Source organism: Nelusetta ayraudi, unplaced genomic scaffold (assembly GCF_046127955.1).
Source record: "Nelusetta ayraudi isolate G7.1 ecotype Tasmania unplaced genomic scaffold, CSIRO-AGI_Nayr_v1 ptg000045l, whole genome shotgun sequence".
Classification (NCBI taxonomy): Eukaryota; Metazoa; Chordata; class Actinopteri; order Tetraodontiformes; family Monacanthidae; genus Nelusetta; species Nelusetta ayraudi.
In genome coordinates this window covers 4,062,813-4,077,411 of record NW_027466095.1, presented here as the reverse complement: position 1 = coordinate 4,077,411, position 14,599 = coordinate 4,062,813, and the positions used below count along the sequence as shown (strand labels likewise).

At 42.6% G+C, this 14,599-nt stretch overlaps 1 protein-coding gene and 1 long non-coding RNA gene across 3 annotated transcripts in view; both read right to left on the bottom strand.

Annotated features, from left to right (window-relative positions):
• inpp5a (inositol polyphosphate-5-phosphatase A) overlaps nt 1-13,828 on the bottom strand; it is a 163,549-nt gene extending 149,721 nt beyond the window's left edge. For both annotated transcript variants that reach the window (XM_076035658.1, XM_076035657.1), the window contains exon 1: nt 13,227-13,828. In XM_076035658.1, coding sequence (XP_075891773.1) covers nt 13,227-13,304 — 78 coding nt within the window. In that variant the 5' untranslated portion in view covers nt 13,305-13,828. The remainder of the gene's footprint in view (nt 1-13,226) is intronic.
• LOC142894843 (uncharacterized) overlaps nt 1-14,599 on the bottom strand; it is a 393,438-nt gene that overhangs the window by 180,272 nt on the left and 198,567 nt on the right. The gene's annotated exons all lie outside the window — the stretch shown is intronic.

Sequence of the window (14,599 nt, the reverse complement as noted above, 5' to 3'; positions counted from 1 at the left end):
TACAAGAAGTGGCCAGAGGAGCGGGTGACTGCAGTGCAGGATGTGCCATGGGATTATCAGAATTTTCAGTTGAAACACTTATAATAATAACAAATTAAAAGAAAAAAAGTACATTATTATATCTCAAGATGTTTGAGGTTTAAATTTCAGCTTAGTGAAGGACTGTAGGCACCTTTTGTCCAGTCATATTTCTAGAGCAGATGTTCAAATAAAGAACATTAAGTTAAATTAAGTGAACTGAAAAAAATGCAGTGTTGAATACGATCAAAAATTTGGGTGCACCCAACTTTTGTGCCGGTGCACCTACTAAAAAATGTTGGGCGCACTCGTGCAACCAGTGAAAAAAGTTAGTCTAGAGCCCTGTTTGCGCTTCTGACTCCTCAGGTGCTGCATTTCTGGGTGTTCTGCATTCATTAGCACAAAAACCTTTGAGGATACGACGCAAAGGTGGCGGAAATTACGGCCGCAAAGTCGCTGCAATTCACTGCTGCCGTCCATTTTTTTTTTTTATTTGTGGATCTGGCCCTTGGTGACATCAGCCACATTAACGAGCCACTCGAGTTTTTCCAGAGAAGACTCGGCGAATACCGTCAGCAGGGGGGTCATGACAGAGAAAGTTTGAGAACCACTGCTTTATGCACAAAACAGGGACATTCCAAAAGCTGTCACTTGTGCCTTTGGCTGTTTAAGCATAATACACCCTATGGTTGTTGGTACTTATAATGCAGAGTTTCACATGGCCTTCTTTGGGATTTTTTCTTCTATAAGGACTTTTTTGGCAGTGTACAAAAAGGTTGCTTTCATAAGCCAAACAACATATTAAAGTGAACTAGGAAAGTCCCAGTCATGTACAATTACTTACAAACCACCAGTCAATCAGATACTGCCTGGTGTGATGAGCTGACAGCATCCATCATACCAGTTTAAAAACGGGTGTGAAAATATGATTTTATTGTAGTCTAAAGCTGTTTCGCATCTTTAGCAGGACACGTTTTTTGTTTTTTGATTTCTTTAATGATTTAAGAAAGAAAAGTGAGAGAATTCCACAATACTGGGCTTCATTTTATCCAGACGTCAGGATTGGAGTGGGAGGATAAATGATGTAGCAATTAAGACATGCACCGAGCTGCGTCACCACAGCAGCTTGCTGATGAGTAACGCTCAACACCACCAAGAAGACCATGTGTAGCTGCATCCCTTTTTTTCTGATTAGAGCAAAGAAAACACAAGCACAAAATAGCACAAATATTTCCATATGGAGCACAAGGGCACACATGTACCAAAGGCATTTCACATTTGGAAACCATAGGTATAAAACGTAAAAATCTGGAAGTGTGGGTGCCAGGGGATGTCTAACAGGAGCCATTGATCTGTTTCAGTGGAGCGCCCGGGTGTACTACCTGTCTGTGTGTTATGCATTGCTTCATCACTGCACTCCTTGGCTCGCCATAAATGGAAGCACAAGAACGTTAAATACTTACTATATTGACGATCATTCTGAGAAGCTTTTTTTTTTTTATAGCTACAGTATATCCACGTTACTGAGCGAAACCAGACATTGGTTTCAGGCAGCTTCAAGCCAAAAGCCCCCCACACTATCAATGACTCCCGCCTGGCCAACGACCTAAACGAGTACTACTGTCGTTTTGACAGACAATAGGACTCTTCTGGATTCACCGCCCATACCGCCCATAACACTTGCACCCAATCCTCCAGCCCAGAAGGGGACCTTACACAGAGCCCCCTCCGCACCACCACCTCTGACTCTGCATCGTTGACTCCTCTCACCATCCTAGAGAGGGACGTTAACAGACTTTTCAAAAAACAAAACCCCCGCAAAGCATCCGGCCCTGACTCTTGCTGTGTCTCAATTCAGGGTCTGCACCCTATCAAACCGAGTGTCCTCCGTCTGAAGGAAGCGTTCTTCGAGTACCCAGCCTAGAAGGACGGATCAAACCTGCCTCCCTGGTAACCACTCAGGACGGTCTAGCCTTCGGCGTATTTCCTCGTTTCGTCACCGCTGTTCCCTCCGGCTGGCCAACCACGGAAGTGACGTTTTTATAGCATCAAGCTAACCATCGGTTCGCCATCTAACGATGTCGTTCGATATTCAAATAAATAAAAACCCAATGCTAAAACTGCATATTTTATGTGAAATTTCAATACTTAAATTTATATGAAGTGTCTTTACCAGTACATGCCGCTAGTTTCAGCTGACTTCCCAAGATCTCACGATGCTTTGCAGCAGCACGCAAAGAATCATGGGATACATAAGTACGTGAAGGATAGTAGCGGTGCATCCTTGGAATCGGCTAAACCAAGGGCGCATTCCGAGTACGCATTTTGAGCGTCCTAAGGACCCTTGGGAATTGGGACAAGCCTTTGTCAGTGCTATGACGCAACTTCCTTTCAAAATGCGTACTTCAAGGATGCAGACCCTGAATTGAGACACAGCATCCGTCTCCCCTTCCACCCTGAAGCACTGCGCCGATCAGCTGTCCCCAGTGTTCACTGACATTTTTAACATCTCGTTGGAGACATGCCACGTGCCTGCCTGCTTCAAAACCTACACAATTGTTCCGGTCCCAAAAAAAGCCAAGGACCAGAGGACTTAACAACTACAGACCTGTCGGCCTGACCTCTGTGGTCATGAAGTCCTTTGAGCGCCTTGTACTGCCACACCTGAAGTCCATCAACACTCCACACATGAACCCTCTACAGTTCGCCTACAGACCGAACAGGTCTGTTGACAATGCAATCAACCTAGCTCTCCACTTTATCCTCCAACACCTGGACTCCCCAGGAACCTACGCAAGGATCCTGTTCGTGGACTTCAGTTCCGCCTTCAACATCATCATCCCGCTGCTGCTGCAGGACAAGCTCTCCCACCTGAACGTGCCCGACTCCACCTGCAGGTGGATCACAGACTACCTGTCCAACAGGAAGCAACACGTGAGGATGGGGACGCATGTCTCTGACACAAGGACCATCAGCACGGGATCCCCCCAGGGCTGCGTTCTCTCTCCCCTCCTCTTCTCACTGTACACCAACAGTTGCACCTCCAGCCACCAGTCTGTCAAGCTCCTGAAGTTTGCAGACGACACCACCCTCATTGGACTAATCTCTGATGGGGACAAGGCCGACTACAGACTAGAGATTGATCATCTGGTGTCCTGGTGCAACCAGAACAACTTGGTGCTCAACGCCCTGAAAACAGTGAAGATGGTTGTGGACTTTAGAAATGTTTCTGATTCTGATTCTGATTCTGAAACAAAAAAGAACAGCGGCCATGAAGGACGGTAGAAAGAAGCGCAACAGAATAGCAAGCCAACATGTACAAGTGCAATGCATATAAACTGAATTCTAGATTAGTCTAGAATGCAGTCATCGTTCTTCATTCATCTACTGGAGATCAGATTTTTGCTTTTAAAGACACAAAATGATGATTATGGGACAGCGCTGTGGGGGGCAACCTCTGAAAACATTGCTGTAACACGTCCAAAATAGCTAATTCTATACATTCTACTGGAATCTGTTGTTTGCTGTATGTAGTTTTAAGTTGGCGTTATTGCCATAAATAGCGTACTTCATGCGAACTGGACACGGTACAAAACAAGTGGTCCTGTGCCAACTGTACGTGGAACAAAGGACAATAAGCATTCTCAATGGCAGGCTCGGTATAAAAAAAAACAAAAAAACAACAAGTAGCCTTGCTGAGAAAGTGTGCCCAAGTGTGTATGGGAAAGGGATAAAGGAAACTGCTGAGTGCACTCCATCTGGAGAGTCTCTTTTAAAATGAAAAGGCCTGTAGTTTCGCATGGCAGAAAGTTTCAACTTTAGATCATATTTTCAGAGTTTGAGGAACCGACATTGATAATATTATTTTAAATCCAAATAATAATAAGAAAAAAATAATAATAAGAAGAAAATAATAAGAAAATAATAATAATAATAATAATAATAATAATAATGGCTTTATTGTCATTGCAACACGTAAACGTGCACAACAAAATTGTACAATCCCCACATTATATGAAGTGATGGAGAATTCCAAGGACTGACATTAAATATAAAAAATATAAAATAGTGAACGCTTATTCAGCAACGTGATGTTGAGTTAACGCTCGTTGCACAGTCGCAGATGTAGCTGCTTGGGAAAACTCTGTCCCACTCTGTTTCACTCCTGAATTTATGTGCAGCATAACTTTGTAGTTGTCAGGTCCAGCATGCGCCATTTCACTTGATTTCACGAGCCCACAGGGTTTATGTCAAAGAGAATAAAGCCAACGACTGCCTCACACAACAAAAAGCCAAGAGAGCCAAAAAGATGTTTCTCTTATTCTGTTTGTACAAAGTTTGACGTCTGCAAAAAATACAAAGTGCCACCTGTTCCAATTTAGCAGCTTCTGGTGATGTCATGTTTCAGTTGGGAACAGAGCAAAGAGGACAGACATTGTGTCCTGCCTCGGTTAGAACACAGGTGGTGAGCCCCATCTCCTTCATTTCACAAGCTGGATTGTGATGCATGTAAATGGCATATGCATATTGAGATCTAATTCTAAAGTACCTTTAACATGCTTAATGAAAAAAAAATGTAGAATCCGTTTGACAAGCCCCAATCTGTTGTAGCTAACATGGAATTAATCCTTGTTTATTACTATAGCCATGTTTTATCTCCAATGCCCTTAAATTTCCACAGTTTGAAATTGGGTGAAAAATGACTGTAACCATGCGAGACGAGGTAAACTAGGAAATGCAGCAAATGTATGAACGAGCCGAGGCAGTGTGGCGTCACTGAAATGCCTCAGAAGCAGATCTGTTTTTGCTGCAGATTGTCTATATACATTTCAAATGAAATAACAAACAAAGGTTTTTTTATTGTTTCAAGAAGTGTGCCTTGGATCTCTTGTTTTTCACATTTCACATGACGTATGCATTCATGCGTACGTTTGCATTCAAAAAATGACTATTTCACGCGAAGGGAAAATTTCAAATTGAGGTGACGAGACAATAGCGACCGGCACTCAACCCCCTCTTGTTAAGCAACATCCCCCTTAGCGTGTCTCTTTATTGCCTCTGATGAATGAGTGTTCGCCATCAGTTGGCTAGGTGGTGGGTGTACCTCTCCGGCTTTCTCATCCTGTACGATAATAGCTCTTGGAGTCTTGGAATGATCCCAAGCTTCCCTTGGCCAGAGAGCACACTACCAGACATACCCCAGGTTCTTATCTGGGTCCAGCGGGGGCCATGCTGTGCAATGTCCCGGTCAGTTCACACACACAATTGACTGCGCTAGGTCAATGAACCCTGGGTGGGAGGGGGGTGGGGGGCCGGGCTGCGTAAACCCACCAATGGAACTCTGGTGTAAATGTTACTTTACCAGGGTCAGACAGACAGTTCAGTTGAATCAAATCAACAAAAAAAAAAAAATACAACAAAATCATGTCCCTGCGGGTTCAAACAAAACAAATAAAGACAGTGTTAACTTCAGCCAGATGCAGCTGAGCTTGTTTTTTATTTCGCAGTGTTCTGTGTTGTTGCTTGATGCTGTGATGTACTCAACTCAGGTGTCATTGCTCAGCTCTATCCCACGTCTTTTCTTCCTGAAATTCTATGTTATGGCAGCATGGGGGAAGGGCAAGGCAGGGGCAGAACGCCAAAATAGCATAATCGGAGCATGTTTTCATAAACTTTTCCACTCCTGCAGCAATGCATTTTGGCGGTGGAAAAGATGCACAAAAATAAAAAAAATTAAAAAAAACTCAAGCTGTTAGAACTCAATCTCTGCAACTTGGCATCTCACAGTAAAAATGAGGGAAAGTCAGAGACAAAAGTGAAAACTGGGAACGAGGCCATTTTCACTTTGCCCCCATCCAACACACTAATACTTCCGCAGATGGGTTGAGCCATAAAAACGTCCTGAATGCAATTACATTATTATGTAATTGCACTCATTTAAATGTAAATATTAGTTTTCATTTCTTACTCAATAAATTTTATTTATTTTGTTTCTTTTTAATTATTTTTTTTCTTGCTGTATATGTTGCTGGAATTATGCAAATGTATCCTCTTGTGATTCACAACAATCAGTCAAAAGGGTAAATTGTTTTTGTTTTTTTCCCACAAAGTAACGCTGACACACACACAAAGGAAATTTAATTTTGGTGTCCATCCTAACCAGTGATGGCCAGGAACGCAGGAATATTTTTTTCCCTGATGCAATGCGCATAAAGTTAAAATATTCAAAACTAATAAAACAAGTTTTTAAAAGGGACCGTTTCATTTGATTCAACGTTATATGAATATACATTAGAATTAGGCTTTATGGTGTGTTCAGTTTGTGCATCAGGTTTATGAAAAGTAACTAAGTAAATTAATTAGTAAAGCAATTAATTCATTTTAAAAAAAATAAGTAATCAGTAAAGTAACTGGATGACTTTTTTGGATATGTAATCAGTAATTAATAACTAATTACAATTTCCAAGTAATTTGACCAACCCTGATCCTGACACAACCCAATTCAAGATGTGGCTATTTATAGCAAGCCACTGTATCATAAGGGTTAATGATGCAAAAACGAAGGTGGTCGTAATCCAAAGTGAACCGCGGCCAGCAATGAGTTTTTTTACAGCAACGTAAACCCCTCACGGGTCAAATAAGATTTTTTTATTTTTTTATTTTTTTTAAAAGGACATATTGTTGCTACAGAGTGAGCACAGCAATACACTCGCAAATAAAAACAAGCGAAATACTTGGCATCTGTCTTGGGAGTTTTTAGTCATTCGGATGTTTCCAACTGAACTGCTTCACTGAATGATCTCCAAAGAAATCTTGATATCATCTAGCGGTTACTGTCAGGAATCCAGCTTTGGTTAGCAGGGGAGATAACAGACAAGGAGACTAGAAACATTCACAAGAACATTCAAAACACATTCACAGTTTTGTTTACGCGAGCCAAAGCGCAAATCGTTTTGTGGGCTTCAGCCGGGTTCACACGGTGCACATCAGGGCTGCAGCGATTAGTCGACGTAAGCGATTATGTCGACAACATAAATCCATTGATGAAAAACGTAAGTGTGTCGACACGTCATTTTATTGTTATTGTAAATTGCTCAATGATAAAATCACACTCCATCCATGACATGCTCATTCTGACCGAAGGTTTAAGAATATTCAGAGAAAATTAAGCAGCAAAAGACGTTGGGTGCAAACTCTGCGATTCACACCTAGAATTCCAGGGTAGCACTCCGGCAATACGCAAACACCTTAAACACTGACACCCCGGAAACGCTGTATCATCACGCACCGCAGAGAGGAGTTCACAAATGACGTCGAGGAGAGATACATTGCGTAAATATTTTTTAAATGGCATGCTTAAGTAATCATCAGCCTATTGCACAAGTATAAAATGTTTTTTTGCACATCAGGAAATCATGGGACGAGCTTGCTTAGCGAACAACAGTTCACTGCGGTAAATGAGTACTTTATTGCAGCCATTAGTGAATTACAGCCTCCGTCAATACTAGCGTTCTGAATTGTAACACCCCTTTACTTATTACTTATTTAGTACATATCAATTTGAGATAAGTTGTAAGAAATATTAATTTGATACAAGTTGTAAGATACCTGTTTAAGGGGGGGGATTATGACTGCCTTCACATGGGCCGGACAGAGACACGCAGCAGGCCGGATGTGACCCACGGGCCGTAGTTTGGGGACCCCTGGTTTAAGCTATTTAACTGTGGTAAACATTGCATATAACTTTTAATTGGTGACTTGATATACCTATGATGTTCTACGTTGAAAACTATCACAACCATGCCAAAGATAAATGTTGTCTGTGTCATTATTTTTGATATATTTGTTTAAAAACATATGCTGTTAGAGTACTACAGCATAACACAGGTGTGAAGATTTAAGCAAGTTAAGTTAAACAGAAGTCCAAAATAGGTGGTGACAACTAAAATAATCCTTAGTTGCAGGCTGCAGCCCTGGTGCACATGCCATCAGGCCTGTGGACATAAGCGTCAAGGCTTTTTTTTTTTTTTTTTTTAACAGGTCAGAGGTCCCGTATGGGGAGTGTTTCATCAGACAGGATTCCAGCCGTTAAACTGTGTCGTAATAACAGCACAGGCTCATCTTGAGATGCGTTGCTTCAGACGTTAATGTCAGATAGTAAATCACCATCTGAGCGTTTCTACCAAACTGGGGTTTTGTGTTTTCAGACACACCAACTTTCCATCATGGAGTTGTTCTCGATAACGTGGCTCGTTGGTACAGTGGAAACCAGGGGGGCGTCGCCGTGCTTTTGTTTGGGGACTCCCTCGTCTATCTGGTGGGATGTCCACCTGTTTAAACAAACCGATGCCAAAGAGGAAAACACTCTGCAGCACTCTAAACATGCTAGCTGGGAACAAAACTGGTATAGTGACACGATTAGGCCAGAGGTTAACCTCACCGACAATTAACCGAGGTAGAGTATATGCTACTTCGTATCTTTGAAAATATATTTGAAATGCAACTGTACTCAGGAGTGCGGTTAGTACATACAAAACTTGTGAGCACACACCTTTACATAAACATCCGACTGTTTGTCAGAACAAAGCTCCATATTTCTATTTTAAATCAATCGGGCTGTTGCAAGTGCTGGGATGAAAAGGACAATTTCAACTTAATCCTAATTATTTTAGCTATAAAATATGTATTAGCAGGTGTTAGCAGCAGGGAGTTCCATTACTACTCAATGGCGCACGACGGAATGGCTTGAGATCTGGAATTCCACAGAGTCACCTCCTATAGTGGCTTCCTCGTTGTGTGTTCAGGATGGGAAGGGATGCTAACAACACACACGGGTAGCAAATACCAGAAGGCATGTGGTGAGTAAATAACGACACTAAGCATGTTTACATACGGGCCATATTTAGATAAAGGTCCATGTGGTGAAATGTTTCCAAATAAGGTGTACAGCCTCAAAGTGAAAAGTCCCATCTACATGTAAATCAGCATGTTCTAAAGGAGTAGGACTAGCCACTGAAGCTTCATAACAGCTTGACATTGGTGGACAGGCATTATTTTATTTTTGTATTTATTTGCATTTTTGAGCCACATATTCACACAGAAGACAGCACACAATAGTGAACCTGCCATAAACCAGGACACATGTCAAAAGCAGCGGGATACCATAGTGAATGAATCACTCTAGATGTAATATCTACTGTGAAAGTTCTTACTTTGTAATTAAACGTTTGTTTTACAGAACGTACATCCATTTGACAGTTCAAAACATTGCGAGAAACAACCTATCGTGTTCATCCTTCAACATCACGAGCACAGGCTTCTTGTCAAAGAGGTCAAATTGGTTCCCTTCTGTATTCTGATTAAAAGGCAGTTCCTGACTCACTTCTTAGGGGGGAAACTATGTTGAAAGTTTTTGTTTTGTTTTGTGGAGGCCTTCTTATGCATTCTTGTTCCAGAACATGAAAGGAAAGACAGCAGAAACCCGGTACTCACTGACTCAACATTGATTAGTGACAATTACATTTGATGGATTCTCTCAATGCCACATGATTGCCTTGACGGTATTTCTGTGATGAACAAAAGTGGGATATTTTGTGGCTTTAAGGGTATTTTTATTTTAACAATACCACTCTAGACTGATGTCATTATGCAAAGAAAAAGCCTTTAGATTGACATATTCTTGAATTAAGGTGAATATGAAAAGTGAAGAGAACTAATGACATTAAAAAAAACAATCTAGCTCTCAGCTAAAGGGAGGGGATTTACCTTTGAAAACATACAAGGCAAGCCTGGGAGACTGCAACAAAAACAAATGCTAGCTGTGAGTGTTGTTGGCCATTTTAAACAGGAGGAACCAATGTTTGCAGTGATAATTAAATTCACTCAAAACGGCTCAGAGTACCAACAATGGTAATGGAAAATGCCTTGAGCTTCAGCGGGACTATTTATCGGGCTCAAACAACAACTGACGGCTGGGCAAAATGTGCGGAACAGTGCTTCACACTGCTGACAGATAAAAGTGCAAAAAGTTTTCCGCGTGAATTTAGTTGATGTAAACCAAAGGAAATGCTTCAATTAATATTTTCCTCCGCAATGTACAATCCTCGAACTGTGTCCGCACAATTATGTCAGTGAGGTGAATCAATCATCTTACTACTTTTGAACATGTTGATCACGAGTCACATCTGGTGTGGAATGTGTCGTGACTCTATGCCAGGCATAGCCAAACTACGGCCCGCGGGCCACATCCAGCCCGCTGCGTGTCTTTGTCCAGCCCGCGTGAAGCCAGTCATAAATCAACCCCCCCCCCACGAAACTTTGGCGGCACGTAACTTTCCAACCAGCAACCCCCCCCCCACAAACAAAAAAATGCGAGGACGTTAGCGCAATTTCCAACCAGCACACACACCCCCGTCAACAAAACGTTCGTGGCCCGCCGACACAATGCAGGTCTGTCATGTGGCCCATTGCAAAAAAAAAGGTGATTTTAGATCTTCACACACACGCCAAATGATTATTGGCTCTCGAGACGTTAAGATTTACTTTCTCGGATATCTCGGAATTTGGCACAAAAAAAATTGACAATTTTTCAATATCCGATAGAATATCGATATTTCGGTCGGCCCTACAAATGTATCAAAGTTCGGCACCCGGCCCTAACTAAAACTGAAACTGAACACGTAACAATTTGCTGAAGGTCATTTGAAGTATTTTTTTCAGGTGAAAGAGGGAATTTACTTTTGGATGTTCTCCTTTTTTAATTAACGGTGAACAAAGAGGAATGTATCTTATCAGCCCACCTCATATTTTAAAAAGTGACATTGTTTTCAGATTGGCTGAGGTTTGATATTAGATAATAGGGATGCTCGCATTCAACTGGGTGTTTAATGTTTGGCTGAATTTTTCACAGTTTATTTTCATTCAGTAAGCACTGTCAGAGTATACAGTCCCTAATCCACAGAGAAATAAGACTGCTTTTAAGAAAGAGGCTACGCCCGTGCAGGCTGCACCATAAAAATCTTCATCTTCTACAAAGAGAAAAAAAATACTACAAAGATCTCTTTCAACTCGTAACGTATTATTAGGAATAATCAAAACGCAATTTGGACTATACATAGCATTGTGTGTGTGCGCCCAGAAAGACACTCACGTGGGAGAAAAGTTGCTCAGAATGTACATTTCTGCTCAGCCTGCTAGAGGGCTGGCGGAGGGAATGAAAAATAGACATCCAAAGCACGCAGCTGTGAGAGGCAGGCTATTTATAGTTTTACTCCAGTGAGAGAGACCGCTCTTCACTCATGTTTGGGATCAACTCTTCACACGGTGAAAGGAAGAAGACAGGGACTCTCTATTGACATAACACCAAAACTGACACAAATTGTTTGGACTTTGAAGTGTTCACCTGCTTACAGATAGACGTTAACCCCATTCCAAGCTATTGTATTATTGTTATTATTATTATTATTATTATTATTGTTATTATTATTATTATTATCATCATCTTGTTCCTCCAGCTGGGGTCCCCGTGTTTGAGCTTCACTATTCATAATAATGCAATCATGTATGTGCAAGACCCTTGAGTCAAGCTGCATTCAGAACAAATCCAGCATTATAGCGAAACACCAAAGGGAGTGTACAGCAGTTGTACAGCAGTGGAAATGCACTTCGTCGGCATACCAAACCACGCACTGTGCAACTTAAACTCGTATTTCATTGCGTGGGGACGTTATTGGTCAAAAGTTGAGCTGGTAATAAGCACAGCTGGCTGTTCTCTCAGTCAGCAGACTGACTCTAGCAGCTCCAGCCACAGCGACTGAGTCTGACCTGTAGTTTACCACCATCGTGAACATAGGAATGCAACATTTATATTCGATCACATGCTATGAAAAAGTAGCATTCGGCTCCCTAAAATCGGCTGTTCCATTACTCTTTTTTTTTTCTTTAATCTTGTCTCTGTGTGGACATGGTTGAATGATTTATATGAAGTCTGTCCGTTTCCGCTTTGTGACTGCGATGAAGAAGCCACTGTTTTCACTGTAACTTAATTTAGCCACTGGAGCACAGACACCAATGAGACTTCGTCACAGACATCCCACACGTAGCAGTTCAACTTCCAAACCAAATTATTTTTGCAGTCACTTTGGCATTTTTATGAGAAAGGGAGAAATGTGCGCTGCACACTGATTGATGTTAATGTGGAAATAACGTACGGGAAGACACACTACCAAAAATCCTGACCACCTTACCAACATGTGCTGAGTGAAATCTTCTGCGAAACAGCTGAGACTCCAGAACGCGAATGACAGCCATGTGGATCATTCAACAATCTACAAAGGCACTCCCTGGCAAGCAGGACACACCTATTTTTACAGGCGCATGCTTTTGTGACACACAGGCTGAATTAAGGAAGCATTTGAACGCATTCACAATTGTGAATTTTTTTTTTTTTTTTTTAAAGACAAAAAACATTTGAGGTGAGCAACTTTGCAATCTCAACTACCACCTATACCCCTCTTAAAGTAAGACCTCTCTTCTATCACATGGGGCAGTGGCAGCCTAACTCAATATTCAAAAAAACAATAATTAATCGTACTTTTGAGTATCTGCTTTCACTGAGATTACATTTAGTCCAATGTGCAGCGTTGTTCAAGGCGAGCTCTCTCTGCCTCCAAAGTCTTCAATCGGGTTACACAATCATGGAAATCCTTAAACAATACAGTAAACATGTTGACTGGCCATCCGAGGTCTCATTTCGCGCAAGTGTGAAAGCAAATCACGTGGAAGTGAACTTTGAATGCTCTTTTGAGGCGTTCCGATCGTAAATTCACCATTGACATTTTGGGAAAAGGGATGAAATACACAGCAGTTGAGATGGCACACTCACTGAATCTGCTCCCGGTTTCCACCTACACTGAACACATTAAGGTTCATGTGCGCAGCCACTCAGCTCAAACATGTACACCTTAAGCACGGCTCTCGACTACGGAGCTCAAAGGCCCATATGTTTGTTGTGTGTACGTACGAACTGACTTACGGCGTTGAGGTTTTTAAAGTCGTGACCAGCTCAGACGTTCATTAGCATGGACGTGAAGACGGAGGTGACAGTGCGAGACGGCCAGACGATGTGGGAGGGAGAGTGGGGTATCAAAACACTAGCGTGTAGGACAAAAAGTGATACACACGGTAGTTATCAATGGGGCACAACTCACGTCCTCGAAGAGCGATCCAACGTTGGCTGTCACCAGCAGTATTCCCGTGCCTTGCGCCGATGTCAGCTTCCCTGCCATAACGCTCAGCCTCGCAGGTGGTTAATGGGGGGGGACTTGCACGGCGGACTTTGGCGGTAAGAAGCGGCGACGGCGTCCGCTGCGGCTGCGACGGCGACGGGGCAGGAAGGGGGGGGGGGGGCCTTAAAACAAACAACAACAAACGGGAGCCGGCGAGGGTTTCGCGGAACTGGTTAGAAGACGGAGAATCTGCCACAGAAGCCGTGGTTGAGGCGGCTCGGCTGGAGCATATTTTCCCCCCTCTCAGCGGTGGCCGTGCATCTACGAGGAGTTGCTCTGCAGTAGAAGGTCCGTTTGGCGGAGGTGGCGGCGGGTTAGCGTGCTGCGTCTCTGTGCTACTTCTTTGCGCTCGTAGCCATCGCCAAAAGTTTTTGTTTTAATCCACGGCGAGCGCCAGAGAGCCCCGGTTCATTTCAGCGACGAGCGTCCCCCCTCGCCTTCGTGAGGTGTAAAAGTCTCCCTCCGAACGCAGGACTCTGTGCCAGGACCATTGCCTTCACTGTTCGGAGAGGATAGGCTGGAGTCCTTCACTGCTCTGACGTCACCGTGCCAATGGAAACACGGGGACGTCTTAAAGGGCCAGCGTCACGTAAACACGTCAACCTGGCATTCGACACCGCAGCGAGAGGGAAAAGAAACGGAGGGGGTTTGCTCCACAACAGTTTTTATGCGCTTTCACTGTCGTTGATCATTTGAGGTGGGCTTCTCCTACAGCATCTTGTGTTGATTACACATTTCAAAAAAATACCTGGCAATTTTAAATTCAATAAATTATGCTAAATCACGTTTTGCCCTTATTTTATGTGAAATTTGCAGAAGCATGGCTCATGATTCTATTATTACTACAAAACTCACGAAATTAGTGAATCTGTTGCTGATGAATTGTGATTATGTTTTTTGATTTCACGTACTATTCTCATGTTTCAAATGTATAGGCCAGGAGTCAGCCGCATGCGCCTCTTCTGCACCTCTGCAGTGGCTCCCTTTAATGTTAGGGGGAAAGGAAGAAAGAAAAAAAAACAATAACATGGAAAAACATTTTAGCCATTTTATTTATTTATTATTATTTTTTTGCCCCGTTTACAAGGAGAGGATAATTTTTGAAACCGTGCGTGTTAAGAAAAGCATTTGGGGGAAAAAGAGATTACCTGAAGCCGTCTCCAAAAATATCCTCAAGTTGGAAAGTACTCATGCCAGCCCTTTTGTGGGGCGCTGTGGTTTTACTCCCTGAAGGCGGAAGAAGAAGAAGAAGACCTGGAGCCCAGTGAATTTACAGAAGTCGCGGCTTGTTAACA